The following is a 17,179-nucleotide window of genomic DNA, read 5'->3' as shown; positions in this document are numbered from 1 at the left end:
TGCTTTATTCAACTGCTCTTCGTTTAACGTTAAGAGTGAAAAATCCCACCTGGCAAAAGAGGATGTTTTTCTACATTGGGATGGGAAGTAAACTATTACACCAGGTGATTCTTAATGATTTCTGAGGACCGGTTCGGTCTTGCAACACTGTGCCTCACTGCAGATTCTACACACCTGTGATTCTGCGCACATTGCGCAAAAATCTTGAGCTTTCCAAGGAAAGTGTAGAGTCATCTACCTGGTGGTGTTCTTTTTAGTCTTTATTTTCAGGGTTTTGTGCTCCACCTTTGCACATCTGGGAAACAGTTGAGTGCAAATACTAGGGAAATATATGTGGTGTTCAGTCTCCGTTTTAAAACAGAACAGAGGTGCAATACCAGTTACTTAGTCTACACATGTCTTATTGTAATTTATTCAGAGGAAAAAATAAACTTTCTACAATTTCCAAGGTAACTTAACATTCTTGGCCTTAAACTGCGCATTGCCACAACAACCAGGTCTGAAAAAATGCAATTGAACTTCTTGAGCTGTAAATCTTTAAATGTGAAACCAGTGCCTCTTGGAGCACTCAGGGTGAAGATTAATTTGCTTGACATGCACGTTAAAAAAAAACAAAAGTCAGTGTATCAAAGTTACACATCCTGCCGTCACATCTTTCATGTCTTTCTTCAATCTGCAAAAAAATGGGAGGAAAACCCCTGGCATGGGAAAATTAGAAAACCTGACATACCATTAACAGATTACAAACTCTCACTAAATACATGCTGGCGGCCTGGTGTAAACATGTCATTACTGAAGTTAAACCAAAGATGTAATTATAGGGACAGTCACCAAATCTTTTTATGGCTGCTTCGGGGGAATAATCAGTAATTAAACGTCATTGAATGAACTGCTGCAGAAATAAAAAGAAAATGCACGTTTTCAAAGATTTACTAATAATTTACCACCAGTGGCGACTGCTCTGCTCCTGCCCACCACCAATGCCCAATCACAGGGGACGCTGACCTGCCAGCCTGTCTGCCTGAACACAACACAGTGTGATTTAACAACTGAATTATCAACATAGCCTTCTTTTCAAGGTGCTGGCGTAAGATTTGTGTGTTTGTCCTGAGCGGACACAGCAACTGACCTCTGTTATTACACGATGTTTCCAACCTGCTTTGCTTCAATAACAAAGGGCAAATGGTTGCTTAATTTAACGCATGAAATGTGACCCGTATGGTACTCATATTGGGTTTCAACAGACTCTCAGAATGAAATTTGAAGGAAAAAAAAACGTTCACAGCTGGAAACAAGTTTTGTCTGGTTTATTTAGCACAAAGACCAAACTTAAATATGCCATTGCCAAAACAGAGAGGTGCTGGCACACGATGGCATGTTTGTTCTGATTTCAAGGTGAGCGATCAGTGGAAGACGCCGACTGTCTGTAATTCAGTTGAGAACATTCAAGGCAATCAATATTTACATGGACCCCATAGTAATACAGTCTAAATAATACTAATATAGTTTTGAAAACAATTAAAATCAGTTAATATCAAGAATTCTTATTCTTTATGACAGGAAAAATAAATGTTATGAAGTGGGAAGGTTTCTGTCAGAGTGATTTGATTTTTTTCCAGGAAAGCTGTATTTTGAAATGACAGTCTTCCTTGAGGACTCGCTCTTACAAATTAATGTCATTTAAAAAAAATAAAACTTAAATTATTTTATTTTTTGTGGGAAATGTTTCTTAAATAAGTTCGTAAAAGGCAAAAACTTAAACTTAAAATAATTATATGGTTCTTCACCAGATATCGCGATAGTTCCAAGGACGTAATATTGACGTAATAGTACGCGCGAGATAAAGCTACAGCGCGTCTCCGGACTCAAGGGCACCTGGTCGGCTGAAGGAGCAGAAAGGACCTAAACTTAAAGACTCCTGGTGCAAAAGAAGAAAGTAGTCAACCTGTTCTAGCTGTGTCAAGTGAAGGTGAGCTATTTTAGTATTTTTTAAGTATAATTATACCAAAAACGGGACCAAACTCCCAGATATTATTATTGACTCATTCATTATAATATAAGCACCTCGTGGATACCGCGTTTTGTGCATTACAACAATTCCATTTGTCCTGGTTTACTTTAGTGTTCATAGCAGTGTTAGTGAACCGCATGCAAAGCATCCTAGCGTGCTGTCATGAGGAGTTAGACCCAGTTTGTCGGTACGCCATGTGTCACTCGCTGTCAGGCACATGGAAGCCATGAAGGTGTTCCGGCAGTCACGTTCACATCCCCAGTTAAAAGCGACATCCGGTTCTGCTAATGTCAGAAGCCGGTTAGCCTCGGTGAACCCATTTGCCTGACCTTGTCCAGCACGACACACTGTTCACATGGTGCTGGAGCAGCAACAACACCCCTTCTTCCCTAGATGGAACTGAAAAGTGTCTGATATAGACACGTGAACGCATCATTGTGCATATGTGCAGAGCACGCGAGGCATTTAGGAAAATCGTAAAAGTATAAAAATAATTTTATTTTTTTACTTCTTTTAGAAATCAAATCGTCCAATTTATTTCACTAATATTTATAGTAGTCACAAACAGGTGACATTTTTAGGGATGCTTCTCCTGTCTATAAATGAAATTATGATGGTGTTTGACCGTGCCTCTGCAGGCATAAGCAATAGGATTTGACTCAAACCTCGTTTTCCCATGCAGTAGTCAGAGAGCTTTTCCACAGTGTGACCCTCACATGATTCTCCACAGCACAATGACTCCGAAGTTTCTGCCCCCCCCCCCTGTCCTTATGTTTTTTTTTATTTTTCTTAGCTTTTTTCTTTCTTCTTATTTCCCTTTTTTGCTTTAACACCTGCTTTTGACATCGTTACCCCCCCAAAAAACCCTGCTGTCTCTCTGGATTGCACATCATGTTTATGTAAATTAATCTTCACTTAAAATGCCAAATGTCAAGGTTGAATCCGATTGAAGCAATTCCTTTACTTTATTCAGAAAAATGTATTTTTGTTCATAATATAAGAAATCGTTATTTTTAGTTTTAATTTCAGTTTAAATGACTGGTTATGTGTTGGAAATTTTTCTTTTTGAGAAAATTGTCTTATTTTGGTCTTAAACCAGTTTTTCATGATTAAAGTTGTGATTTTTGTCTTAAATTTTTATTACAAATGTCCTGGATGACAAAGTTTAGTTTTGTCAGGTATTAATGATGATGTCTACAGACTATTTACATTTTTTAACACATAGTCACAGTGCATAGTTTAATATTTTTCATGTGCAGTGCATCCTTTTTGAATAATTTAATGACTGGAATAAAACTCTCTCTCTGCTTATGTAACCCGGATCCTCATTGTTAGCACTTGTTTGGCGCCTTCATGACTTCAGTAGAAGTTACTAGTTAGACAACATTATTTTTTCCTTTAACTTTCTGGTACGTGTGGCTTTCAGGAAGAACATGGACGTTATTTCTCCTTAGAGACCTTACAGTAACAGGAAGATAAATGTTTTTTGTCAGTAAAAAAGAAACAATAAAAGCTTTTGTGGAATGAAGAAGTAAAACATGCACGGAAAGATGTCTCGTCTCCACAACCGTGCAATCTGCAGAGGATGTTTGTTTAGGTGTATAAAGGCAATACAAGGCATTTGTAAACACTAATAAGGCATATTATAAGCTTATGCATTTGCTGAGTACACAGAGGGAGGCAAACAGTCATTATCCATTTGATGGGGGTATTTAAAGGTGTTCTGGAGAAATTCGATCACCCTCCGTCTGCTGCGTTCTCATTGGCCCCTCAAGCTTTTCTCACGTTAAAACTCTTGCAACAACTGTGCTAATCTCTTCATGACGCAACAGGAGGTTTGTTCATTTCCTCAGAACTTTGGGGATGAAGCTGAGTTTGGAACACATCCGGGCTGGTAAACCAGTGATCGATCATGGTTCATCTCTCACCTGGATTTTCTTTTTTTTTCTAATCTAGTAACTTAATGTTTTATTTTGAAAACCTTGGCTCCAAATCAAGGAAATCCAAACTTGTCCTGTTTACGTCCACGCTGCTCTTCTCGCTGTCCTTCTAAGAAAGGCGTGGCTCTAAATGTTCTGACTCCCTATCTTTGTGGTGCACACTCGTTTGCTTGATGCTGAATTCTGCGTTGGCTCCTTCAAAGATGTTCAAATGTTAGACGTCCTCCAGTCTCACAGAGCACACAGTGTACCTGCAGATAATTTGTGTATTCTTTTTTTTAAGGGTGTGTTAGTCCTGAAATTGTGTTGGGTTTTAACGCTTAAATCCATAGGTTTCTAAAATGAACTAATCTGGTTTAAGTACTGTATTAGCTCCTGTCCAGAATGTTTGGTATGCAAGATTATGGACATTTCTACCCACCTGAGAGGGCAGCCAGCTTTTTTTTTTTTTTACTGCCTCTGATCCATGGCAGCTCCAACCATCTGAAGCCCATGTCACCCAGAATGGGTGAAAAAAAAAAGAATCAGACTTGCTGCCATGAGGAGAATTAGTTTTCTATGCCTTTTTGGATTATGGGTGTGTGCAATTGTTTGGTCTTCATGTCCCCTGTGCTCTGCAGGTTGACCTTGCTAAAATTCAAGGTCATCTTCAGCTAGTTGATGTTATAAAGGTTGCTACAATCTGTCATATTTAAGAAATGAAGTGTTTTCATTAGAAAACCATTTGTTTGGCCAAATCTGCTCCTATTTGCTTCTCTTGTAGTTATTAGAAACTAAACATTCGGTTGTTTTATCGCATGCTGACAAATGAGTCCTTCATCGGTTGTGATTGGAGGTTGTTTTACCCATAAAGCACCTAGAAAGGCTCCTCTATGGAGTATATATAATCGAGAGAGCAGTGATTCTCTCTAACCAATGAGTTAACCCGCGGTCATGTACTTCACGCTGTTGGGTTGTTGGTTAAACACTGTTTGACCTTCTGTGGAGCTTGATAAGACCCTGGATTTTTGGTGTTTTGCTTTTTCTTGACTGAAGAGACGTCTGATTATCCATCAATGCTTAAGGAGACTGTGTGCACACAACGTTCTGGATGATGAATCCAGACTTCTCTAAACTGAGCAGCTTCTTTTGGAAGAGTGTTTGTGCTGATCTGTGGATCAATTCCAGGCAGGTTTTAAGTTTCTCTGCAGTGAACATGGTGCAGCTTTTTTTTTTCTTTTCCTGCAGACCTTTACCAGCACGTTTTCACTGCAGTGTTGCAGGTTTAAAACCCGCTGGGGATTGCTGCACTTGAGAAAGTTCCTAAGGTAAATGAATGTTTTCAGTTTGATACCCCCATCTTGCTCAAAGTTCTCCACTGCAGTCCAATAAAAAACAGTAGGGAGCTGTGACAGAAAAGATATGATAAATATTTACTTATTAGTGGTAAACTCATTTTTTTAATGTATTTTAAAAGCCTCCTGCTGGTTGTAGCCAAAAGTATAACAAAAAGGACAGTTTTTGCAGTAGCTTGTGGCAGCCCAGTGTATTTTCTATGCAACAAATATGATCTTGTTTGCCCCTGATTCACAACACTTTGAATTAGGGCTGCACGATATGAGGAAAACTTGCGATATGCGATATTAGAGATTAATATTACGATAACGATATAATTTGCGGTATATAAACAAATATCAAAATAAACAAAAAACATCATTCCCATTTCATTGCAACAGTTTAAAAATTATACTCCAAATGACCCTCGTCAACATAGGTAACAAACATCTAACACAGAGGTGGGCACTGAGGGCTGCAGTCCTGCATGTTTTCCAGCATACCCTGCTCTGGCATGTTCTGATTGGCTGGACACACCTGAACCAGGTAATCAGCCATGAGTAGGGCAAGAGTATCTGGAAATCATGCAGACACACCGGCCCTCGAGCCCTGGAATTGCCCACCCCTGATCTAACATAATAGGCGTCCATCCGATTGGTCAAATGCATAAAGGCATTTTCTTTGATTCGTTAAATGCCTTAAGCTGCCATAAGATTCTTCTAACACATTTAAGGTTTATGATTTAGTGCGATTTTTGCCGGCTTTTGTGATACGGATAATGAAGGGCTAGATATTGCGATAACGATAAATTTGCGGTTTATTGTGCAGGCCTACTTTGAATAAAGAAAGACATTCATTCATTTTCTACCGCGTTGTGCCTTTCGGGGTCACGGGGCTGCCGAGCCTATCCCAGCCACTTGTGGGCGAAGGCAGGGTACACCCTGGACAGGTCGCCACCCATTCACTCTCACGCTCACACCTAGGAAAATGCCCAGCTTTTTCCCTCATCATAGCGATACCACCATCCAGATCTAACCTCCGTCTTGTGGCGATGACTTGCTGGGTTCTCTCCCCACCTGCTGAGGTGTAGAGTATAATGTGTCCGTATTACTGAAGTTTCTTGGCTTTTAAAACTGGTTTTTGCTTTATTTGGCAGCCGCTTTGGAACTAAAGCAAGCGGGATGCTAGTTACTGTGGTATTGTGTTCTGTTGGTTAGTGAGTTCATGGAGTCTGTGCCACACACTGGCCTATTCTGCTCGCCAACAGTGTTGGCTTTCATGCCAACAGTGAAGGAAACCTCAGATGTTTTGAAAAGAAGTGGAACAGTTTTTTTTTCATATTTAAACAGTTTAAAACATCCTACAAATGGAAAAATAAGAATTTATCCAGCTTGCTTCTCTGAAGATTCACTCGTGATGTTTTACGGCTCAATCCACCTGGAAGGGACACAAAGGACGAGTCTTTTTGTTGAAAACATTTTAATGTTGCCACATCTATACATCCATTTCCCGTGGTATGCGACGCACGGGCTGGACATGTGAACGTGGGTTTAACGCAAGTTCTTGACTGCTCTTTTAGGGATGTTCACACTGGACTGTCACTAATTGATACTAACGCATGTACTCACTGTTGGAAGAGGTTTGGTGTGAAATGTTGAAGTGGTCCAAATTTTGCTCCAGGGTTTTTTCTGTCACGGCTCTATTCTGATAAATAAAAGATGTCATGTAATCCCGGCCGGGAACAAACTGCAAATATAAATTTCTCCTTCATGATCAACTTTCAAACGGTTTTAAAAGACACCATCCATTCATACATGCATCTCTACCAAATCAGAGTCTCAGAGTCCCTGATTGGTCGAAGTTCAACCTGGTTTACCTTTTTAACACGCTCACGTTCAATAGCCATGCATTTGTACTCTAAAAACGGACTGAAAACCTGCGTAGTGAAGGCGAGTTTTAGACTTTTCATTGGAAGTGGTTGCTTGACTGGTGTGTCCGTGAACATAGCGTTTACTTTAATCTGTTTCAACTGTTTGCTAATTCTCCAACAGGTGAGACCAAAATCTCCACTAGACAAGATCATTGACATCAAAGAGCTTTAACTCCTCCCCCTTGAAATGTTTGATGTCTTATAGGTGCGCACAATACATCACAAATGTATCGTCATGGCGATGTCAGCCTGTATGATGCACGTATCGCAAGGGTTAAACTGCAATAGTTGGTTATTTAAACGTTAACACACACGCTAATACAATCTAATGGCAGCTTGAAGTAGTAAACAAGTCAAATGGAGCCCTTTATGCATTTGACCAATCGGATGGACCTCCTTCACGTTGTTGACCAATCAAATGGAGCTGTTTTATTAGATACCCCCGTGGGGTCATTTGGAGTATAATTTAAGTTATGTTGACTTTTTTATTTTATTAAAACGGAGTGAAATTATGTATTAGTTGATTTGTTTTGCAATTTCTTCATGTATCGCACGTCATATCCTCATGGAAATATTGATCACATTGCAAGTTTTTCTTAATGTTTTCTTTCTTTTTCAGAGTCCTCTAAAACAACCATGGACCAAGCAAGGTCGACAATATCTAAAATTGTAAGTTTAAAGCCTTTTTAAACATAACTTTTGTATTCTTTATTAGGCATCAGTTTAACAATGACTGTTCTTGTACAATTTTTGGTTTAGGCGAAGGCTTTAAAATTAACTTAAAACATTGTCCTTCACGCAAAAATGCTCAAATTATTTCCTATTTTTGGCAAAACATCTTTCTCGATGCCGTCAGTGTTCAGAATCTTCAAAAAAGTAATCAAGTTAGTAACTCGGTTACTACATCTTACAAGTAATTAGTTACTCAAAGTAACTAATTACTTGTAAGATGGATTAGTTACTCAAAGTACTTTGAGTAACTAATCCATTTACTTTGCCAATTAAAATACAACAATAAATGTAGTGTTTTTCCTCAGCTGCCTGCAAACATGACAAGTATTGAAATGCAACAATTTAATGAAAGTGAAGTGGCGCATCTAGTATTCTGCTGTCGTTCAATTCAATTCAGTTTTTTTTATGTAGCCCAATATTACAAAAATAGTCAGCAGATAAGTTTCATCCAGTTTTACCAATTAATTATGTTTACTTAGAGATGATTGAAGTACAGAAATTTAAATTATCAGAATTAACACACACTGTAATGATTTGTACTAAGTAACGATGTTGAAACGGGGATAAAAGTAATTAGATTACTCTGTTACTAACTTAAAGTAATACAGTTTTGCTTAAACGGCGTTACTCCCAACCCTGGTTACCGCTGACCCAAATACGTTTGTCGCCAATAGTTCAACGGAGAGCCGCACTCGTACACGCGGTTCAACCTGACGCAGAACATGGAGGGCGACAACAGCCACGTGGAGATGAAGCTGTCCTCCGACATCGACGAGGAGGCTGGTGGAAACGGAGTGGGCGGACACCTCAACCACGCCGCCAGCAGCAAACCCTACATCAGCCAAAAACTGGGACGAACGCCCAAGAACCTCTGCTTCACGGCGGCAGCGGTCTTCCTCATCTTCATCATTGGTAGGAGGGAAAAGCTCGTCTTCTCTGAAACTGTGACTAAACGGTTTACCAGCTCTAGTAACTGGAGTTTAAAGACCCCCCCCCCCCCCCCCCCCCCCCCGGAAAATCTGGTTTTTAACTCGCTCTTGTAGCATTTTTCTCAAGATGGAGGACATGATGTATAAAGATAATTAAGGTTAAAACTGTACTTTTGAGTATTTCTTCATTCAAAATGTTGTGAACTCCTGCCGCTCTGCAGAAACTGTCCTAGAAATCTACATAGAATGGATCTTTGCCTCAAAGTGGCATAATCATAATTTAGACCACTGGGAATGCTTTTACAACGGATCAAAAGATAATCGGAGTGAGAGTTTACCTCTTTTTTTTTTTCATGCACATGTTGATTCTCTTCAAAAATAAAGAAGGGTTAGGGTTTTCCATCAAATAACTGTCTGACATTTTTTTTTTGGCCGGCATTGGTCCTGTCTCCGCCTCAGGTGTTTTCCTCTGAAATGTGTTTTTCTGTTTTGCTTGCAGGCTTCTTGATCGGCTACGCGGTTTCTCAGAAAAAGGAGCAGGCTCCTGTCTGTGCTGCCTCCGTCTCCACTGCTGACACCACCTACACCCACGAGACCGGCGCCGCCCCCCTCATGGACTGGGACGATGTCAAACGCCTCTTCGTTCAGAAACTCACCCCTGCCAAATTAGAAAAGACCTTCAGGTTATTAGAAAACCTCTCAAGTCCCCCCCCAAAAAGCGCGTAATTGTTGGCATTGTTGCTATAATCGTTTCCGTTTTTCCTTCAGTGATTTTTCTAAAGAGGACCACAGGGCGGGCTCTCCTGGAGATGAAGAACTCGGCAACAAGGTGATGGACTACTTCAACCTCTTTGGCATGACCACCTGGACAGACGAGCACTTTATCAAGGTTCACGACCCCCCAGCTTCTGGCTTCAACAGAATTCTCTTTAAGGACGGAACAGAGGAGCGTCCTAAGGGTTTTCTGTCCTACAGCGCCACTGGATCCGTGACGGTGAGAAACCACACATTCCAGAAAAAAACATTAGTGCAATGGGGACAAATGTAATAAAAGAAGAAATGTGTTTTTTTTATTTTCTTCAGGGTGGGGCGCTTTATGCTCATTACGGCCAAGAGAGTGAATTCAGGCTACTGCTTGACAAGAATATCAACATTAGTGGCCGAGTCCTGTTGATCAGGACCGGAAAGATCAGCTTTGCCGAGAAGGTGGGTGGAAAATGTCAACAAAAACATTTATGTTTTCATTGTCTTTTCTTTTAGATCACCTTATCTTTTTCGCCTCCAGGTAGCTAACGCCGCCAAAATGAACGCCTCTGCTGTGCTGATCTACCCGGACTCCGCAGATACCTCCATCGACGAAAACACAGAACTTTATGGACATGTGAGGATCACACCACGTACCCCATTGTTGTATAATATAGAAGATGTTAAAAAGAGTTAATAGATCTTTAAATAAAGCAGTTTTAATGCTTGCACCACTCAGCTGGCAAGTAAACGGACCAAAGCGCTGACTCTTAAGGCTTATTGCATCTTATGGAAAATTTAAAAACCAGAAAATGTTACCTTTTTTTAAGTTTGATTAAGAAATTGTCACAACTCCATTTATTATTGTTGTTATTGCCGCAAACCAAAAAATACAATTTTGATCATCAAAAAACACTTTATTTGACTTGTGTTAAAATTTTATTCAATTTTATTTATATACCCCAGTATCACCACACAGTTGTCTCAATGAGTTTCACACCAATAATTGTACAAAAACATAAAATTAGTCGTAAAATATAAACAAGAGCCAATGGCTAAACTAAACAGACCCTGGACATCCCTGCCCTTTGACCCTCCTTCTCTGTGAGGGAAAAAAAAATACTGTTGTATTTGAGACTTGGGAATGAAAGAATAAAAGAAAAAAGGTTGAAATTAAGCAGAAATGCTTATAAGAAAAGGCAGTTTTATTGTTTTTAATGTTATTAATGTCAAAGTAGAAGTCTATCTGATTGTTGTGGTGTTGGCATCCTGCAGGTCCACTTGGGTACCGGCGATCCGTACACCCCAGGCTTCCCCTCCTTCAACCACACGCAGTTCCCTCCTGTGCAGTCGTCAGGCCTGCCTTCCATCCTGGCTCAGACGATCACACGCGCCATGGCAACCAAAATTCTGGGGTGAGGTTTAGGTGCAGTGAAGCAAACCTCTTCAGAGTTCCTTTGAAACAGGTTGTGATGTTGTTTTTTTGTGTTCCACAGTAAGCTTGGGGGTCAGAATCTCCCACAAGGATGGGGTGCTTCTAAGAAGCTGGGAGATGAGGGCGACAGCATCACCGTACAGGTCAACAACGTTCTGGCTGAGAAGAAGATCCATAACGTCTTCGGGGTCATCAAAGGCTTTGTGGATTCTGGTACGATGAAGGTGGAAAGGAATCAGACGGGGTTGACGAGTGATCAATGGGGTCAATATTTGTCCGTCCTCTGCGTTCAGACCGCTACGTGGTCATAGGTGCCCAGAGGGACGCTTGGGGCCCAGGCTTTGCCGCTTCAACTGTCGGCACCAGCGTCCTCGTTGAGCTGGCACGCTCCATCTCTGACATGGTGAAGAACGGTGAGGTTACAGATGAATCATCATCATCATCATCATCGTCCAAAGAACACCAAGGAATAATTTGCACTTTAATTCAACAGATGGATTTAAACCAAGAAGGAGCATTGTGTTTGCCAGCTGGAGTGCTGGAGAATATGGCAGCGTTGGCGCCACCGAGTGGCAGGAGGTGAGAAGTGCATGCTGAACTTTTACATCAACACCAGGTTTTTTTTCCCAGCATCGAATTCAACGTTTTTTTTTGATTGTCAGCAGTTTAAATCAGGTTGTTTTTTAATCTTGCAGGGATATCTGTCATCTCTGAGCATGAAGGCTTTCTCCTACATCAACCTGGATGGAATTGTTGCTGGTAAAGGATAGCAAAACACTTTGAGTTTGCCTTAAGTGTGGCACGAGGGATTTATATTTGTTGTTCAACTATCTGTAATACTGAGTTTGAATTATTTTTGTAGGTCGTAATGGGTTTAAAGTGGCAGCCAGCCCCTTGATGTATAGCTTCATTGAGAATGCTTTGAAAGAGGTACTGTTTTAATGTTCCAGACATTTTTCACATCTAGTAATGTCCATGTGGGACTCACACACTCTGTTTGCCCGCAGGGGTACGGCAAGGACTCGTCGCTCTATAATCTGTACGGAAAGAAGGACTGGGAATTAGATCTGTGAGTCCTGATCCGTAAAGGATGACATTGCTGACCCTTTGCTCTTTCTCTGAATGTGTTTCTTTCATGTCTGTTTCAGCATGGAGCCGATGAAGCTGGACGATGCTGCGTATCCTTTCCTCGTCTTTTCTGGCATTCCGTCCGTCTCCTTCAGATTCACCTACAGTAACTCTGTAAGGCTTTCCTCTTCACAAAGTTACTGCCAAATCATTTTTAAAGACCCACTCCGATCACCTTTGGTCTTTTAATTATTACAATGCCGTTTATAGCGAAAAACCATGCTGACCTGGTTAACGGTTTTATTCTTTTTCTCCTCCTCCAGGATTACCATTACTTTCGGACAATACAGGACACCCGACAGAAACTGAACGCTGCCACGTCCAACCAGGTCGCTGAGGTGGCTGTGACTGCAGGTCGCTTTGCAGGTCACATCGCGCTGAGGCAGGTTCACGACCACCTGCTGCAGATGGACCTGATGAGGTACAACAAGATTATACGCACTCAAGTGGCGAAGATCAACGGAAAGGTCAAAGAGATTAAGAGGGTAGGTTTCCAGCTGCCAATATCTACCTTCCTTTAAAAAAAAAAAGGTTATCTTAACACACGTTGTGTTTTTTTTGCTGCCCAGTAATTGTTTTGATGAGTTTGCATTGATCTGAAATACCCTGATGTTTGTGTGCAGATGCAGCCTCAGCTGCTGCCCTCAGCCCTGACAGTGCAGTGGCTGATGTCCGCCTCGGGCTCCTACAGCCGCGCCGCTCGCAGTCTGGAAAGTGACATCCAGAACAGTGACCTGGAGGACATCCAGATGTGTCGCCTCATCAACGACCGCATCATGACGGTGAGGACGCCGCTGTAGGGCTGCTGATCCTTACTTAGCCGGGGATCCATTCACAAGTCAAGATTTTTGGAAAATTCCTAAATCCATATTTAGCATATTTTATATTTCAATCTTCTATTTTATTTTCATTCAAATCTATTTAATATATTTTTTATATATATTTAAAATAAATTCATTTTTTTAAGAGCTTATTCAAGTAAACTCACTTTTATTTGTTAATCTTTTGTTCAGCCACAAAAAACACTTTTACTTTGAAAAGGAGAAGCTGTACTGACACTTTACCATGAAGGTTTATTTACGTTTGGTCAAAGTAGCACATCTGGTTATATACCTGAATTCTACCATTATTCTGCATTTTAGATGCTAAATGGAATTTACTTGTAAAGCGCTTTTCTGTCTTCCTCAAAGGCTAAACGCCCTTCCGTCATTTTCTCTCACACACACATTCACAACATATAACCACCAGAGGACACTTTGACATCGGGCGGCCGTGGTGCAGTGGTAGGGCGGTCGACCCATGATCGTGTAATTGCAGGTTTGATTCCAGCCTTGCACGCCCATGTGTCGAAGTGTCCTTGGGCAAGACACTGAACCCCACCTTGCCTCTGGTGGGAGGTTGGCGCCAGTGTTTGGCAGCGGAGCCGCCATCAGTGTGTGAGTGTGTGTGAATGGGTCTGTGACTGTAAAGCGATTTGAAAGAAGGTAGAAAGCGCTATATAGGTATGCGCCATTTACCGTATGGGCAGGTAAAGCGGGAATTGAACCTCGTTTAGTTGTCCACCGCTCTACCTCTGCACCACAGCCCATTTAGGGCGCTATTTACATTGCCTGAAGTGCATTTTTACTCAACTCCCTCAGATTTATAAAGATTGGGAATCACTGACCTCAGACGTTAAAAAAAATTCCAAAAATAGATTTAAGATGCGAGTATTCAGATACTCGTTACAGCCCTTTTTAAAAACCTTTGCTAGAACGGCCGATTCGGGGTTAGTTTCTTCCACTTCCTGTCGTTTTAATGAATCCATACTCAAAAATACTCAAACCTTTTGTTTTGAGTGTGATGCTCGCTCAGATTGTTTTATCTGGTAAAATTTTCACAGAGTCCTTAATTTCTCTGAACGTTAGAAAACGGGTGGATTTAGTTTTTAAGCATTTCATACACAAAGTTTTTATTTAACACATTTAATCCAAAATAGTTCTTAACGTCTCTAAATGCTGTTTATTTCAGAAAAGGCTCTTTTTAATATTGTAAATGCTTTCCTTTTTTTGTTGATGTTTTACAGGTGGAAAAGAACTTCCTGTCCCCCTACATTTCTCCCAGAGAGAGCCCCTTTCGCCACATCCTGCTGGGCTCCGGCCCCCACACCCTCAAAGCTCTAGCCGACCACCTCGACGCCCTCAAGACGGACGACCCTGAAGCTGACGCCGACCTGTTCCGCAGCCAGTTCGCCATGACGACCTGGACCATCCAGGGCTGTGCCAACTCCCTAGCTGGAAACATCTGGTCTCTGGATAATGAAATCTAAAGACGGACATGGAATGTCTCCTCCTGCCCCTTTGCCCTGCTCCTGAGTGATTTGAATTTGAAATGAACCAGATAAAGGAGGGGGGAGCATTCAGTTTGCCTCATGTCTTTGCTAAAGCCAAACCGCCTTAAAAAATACAAGATCGATCATTTCTAATTGAAAAAAGAATCTGAAAAAACGTAGCGACTTTCGTTAAACACACATATTCTGCAGCAGTTCAACTAAAATGAGTGGAGAACGCGGTATTGAACCACCATGGAAGTGAACACTAAGGTGCAGAACGGGGCGTCTGCTGTCTGCCTCCACAGCCCCATGATCCTTTTCTCTCTTTTCACGCCATATGGGCTCTGGAAAAACAGCTGATTGCTTTCAGAAGGTGCTGAAAGGGCCCACAGGTTTTCACAACTGCGTCCGTCTCTCCGTGCAGCCCGTTCTTCACTGATCTGTAGCGGCCTCGCACAAAGCCAGGGAGACCCTCCAGACATAGCACTGAAACCGTACGTCTATTTATTGTGTTTTTATTTATTTATCAGTGGCAGGGTTCACTATAAATATTTTTTATCGCCTTTTATAAGATCTAATTATCGGAAGCAGTGCCTTCCATAATAATGACAGTTATACTGTTGAAATGACAAAAGCAGCATCTGCTTACGGAAGTGTGCGCCGACCCCGACGGCCCGTACCGATCGCCGCACTCTGAACTGACCCCGGAGTGGCGTTTGGCTCACACCTGACCAGCACCTCCGAGCGTCCGGGCGGTACCGGCTCCTTGGTTTCGCGCACACTTCCCATCCTGACAGCATTATCGGGAGCAGCGTCTTCCATAATACGAGACAAAAGAAGGTAGTTTTTGCCTACCAGTGTGTGTCCGTATCGGAGGCAGTGCCCTCCATATTTCACTGTAGGGGGAAAGTTTGTTTTTTTTATTATCGGGAACAGTGTTTCTCATAATTTGTATATACAGAACATAGCTTTTTAGATGCCACTCGCATCTTTGTCTTTGTGTGAACCTTCCAAGTATCTTTTTTTTTTTTTTTTAGTTTGTGATCTAAATTTCTTAAATTTAGAGAAGCTGGTTTAAATCATTGTTTGTCTGAAACTGCTAATTCAGGTTGTTCAAAAATCGTTTTACAAATGTCCCCCCCCCCCCCCCATATCATCATTCAACATTTCCATAAAATAATCTTTTTGTTGTTGTTTTTGGATTCCATCAGTTTTAAAGATACAATGACTATTTCTAGTTTATGATCTCTTTGTGCCTTTTTAGAGCTGTGTTTCCTCATTCAACAGACACATTTTGGCTTGCATGATGTTTTTTCTTTGTTTGATGTCATCTGTAATCGACAGTTACTGGTCTAAAAACTTGTTGACCTACTGGGATTTCACAGTTGCTGGATTTCAATTGGGTTTCTCTGAACTTCTAGATAAAAACTGATAACTTTGTACAAATAAATTAAAATTGGCTTCTTAATTGTACTTAAAAAGATTAATCTAATCAGGCACCTCTTATGAATATCAGTGAAATTGTGTGGACTTGTATGTTTGCTAAGCTTTTGAAAATAAGACTTGTTAGAAATGTGGGATTAGTTCATTTTATTTTGTTTTGTTCCTGGCAATTTTTTTTAAAGGAACCTGGCCTTGACATGTCATTGCAATAAAACAGCCACATCCCGACCTCTTTAAGGTTTCTGCTTAATTTATCTTTACATTTTGCCACGGTACTTTAAAAAAAAAATCAAAAAAATTCAAAATGCTAAAATTCCCCAATTATGTTTAGGAAAATGTATTTCTGGGGATTTAAAGTCAAAATGAGTTTTTTGAGGACTCCATATCGAAACTGCAATTGCGACATTTGACCAGAAGGTGGAGAAAAATTGCATTAAAAAACGATTAATTAAATTAAAGGCGAGCTAAAACGTTCTAAGCCTCGCATTTTGAAATTAATACGTTAAGTGAAATAAATGGCATATGATAAACTATGATATTTCTAAAAAAATAGTTATAGAAATCTATTTCTATATACTTTCAATCCATTGTGCATCATGCTTATCACTTTTCTTAAAATACCACTCCAACTATTTACATATTTAGTCTATTGTAAAAGCGTTTCCAGTTGTCTTAATTATGACTGTCGTTTTTAGCCAAAATAGGAACCGTTTCTGCAGAGTGGCAGTAGTTCAATAGAAATTGAGTTGTGGGGAAGACTTTTGGTGCAGAGTGAGCCAGTACTCCATCCCCATCATCCCTTTGTTTACACTCTCACCTGATAGGTTACAGCCCAGGACAGCCCCAACCCAACATTAATGGTGCAACAAATTGGGTGAGCAACATTGGAGCTATCCAGCCGAACGAGGAAAACAAAGACATGTATGGATCTAGTTGACTACAAGTTGATGTATCAGAATGAAGCAGAACAGGGAGCTTGCAAATTGTAGCTTCTACGTGATTACTGAAGGCTCTTTCCAACTGCCTTTTTTCGTCTGCTCCTGATTCACAATGGCTTGAATAAAGATATATTCAGAAATGCATTTTTTATTTTAAATTATTTTATACATGTCCTCCATTATGTGAAAATGCTTCAAGAACATGCCAAAAACACTTTTACTGTGCATTGGTCACATGCATTCATAAAGTCAAAACTGGCAGTGTGCCTTTAAGAGTGGGCACTCAACAGAGTTGTGCACCAGAGATGGAGGGAAAAAGGAGTC

General features: G+C 40.7%; 1 protein-coding gene across 2 annotated transcripts; it reads left to right on the top strand.

Annotated features, from left to right (window-relative positions):
• The first annotated feature begins 1,840 nt into the window (after positions 1 to 1,840).
• Positions 1,841 to 16,149, top strand: tfrc (transferrin receptor). 2 transcript variants are annotated; one of them, XM_023964918.1, is made up of 19 exons: positions 1,846 to 1,969; positions 5,179 to 5,258; positions 7,815 to 7,864; positions 8,602 to 8,839; positions 9,356 to 9,539; positions 9,625 to 9,850; positions 9,940 to 10,062; positions 10,142 to 10,237; positions 10,876 to 11,015; positions 11,097 to 11,248; positions 11,329 to 11,448; positions 11,529 to 11,614; positions 11,731 to 11,794; positions 11,898 to 11,965; positions 12,043 to 12,104; positions 12,184 to 12,277; positions 12,427 to 12,648; positions 12,787 to 12,945; positions 14,229 to 16,149. In XM_023964918.1, exons 3-19 carry the CDS (start codon positions 7,832 to 7,834, stop codon positions 14,469 to 14,471), a joined length of 2,310 nt encoding a protein of 769 aa, XP_023820686.1. In that variant the 5' UTR covers positions 1,846 to 1,969; positions 5,179 to 5,258; positions 7,815 to 7,831; the 3' UTR covers positions 14,472 to 16,149. The 2 variants fall into 2 exon arrangements, with proteins under 2 accessions (XP_023820685.1, XP_023820686.1); XM_023964917.1 differs by lacking the exon at positions 5,179 to 5,258 and having other exon boundaries at positions 1,841 to 1,969.
• The last annotated feature ends 1,030 nt before the right edge of the window (positions 16,150 to 17,179 follow it).

This window comes from Oryzias latipes, chromosome 17 (assembly GCF_002234675.1).
Source record: "Oryzias latipes chromosome 17, ASM223467v1".
Classification (NCBI taxonomy): domain Eukaryota; kingdom Metazoa; phylum Chordata; class Actinopteri; order Beloniformes; family Adrianichthyidae; genus Oryzias; species Oryzias latipes.
This window is presented reverse-complemented; position numbering and strand designations above follow the sequence as displayed.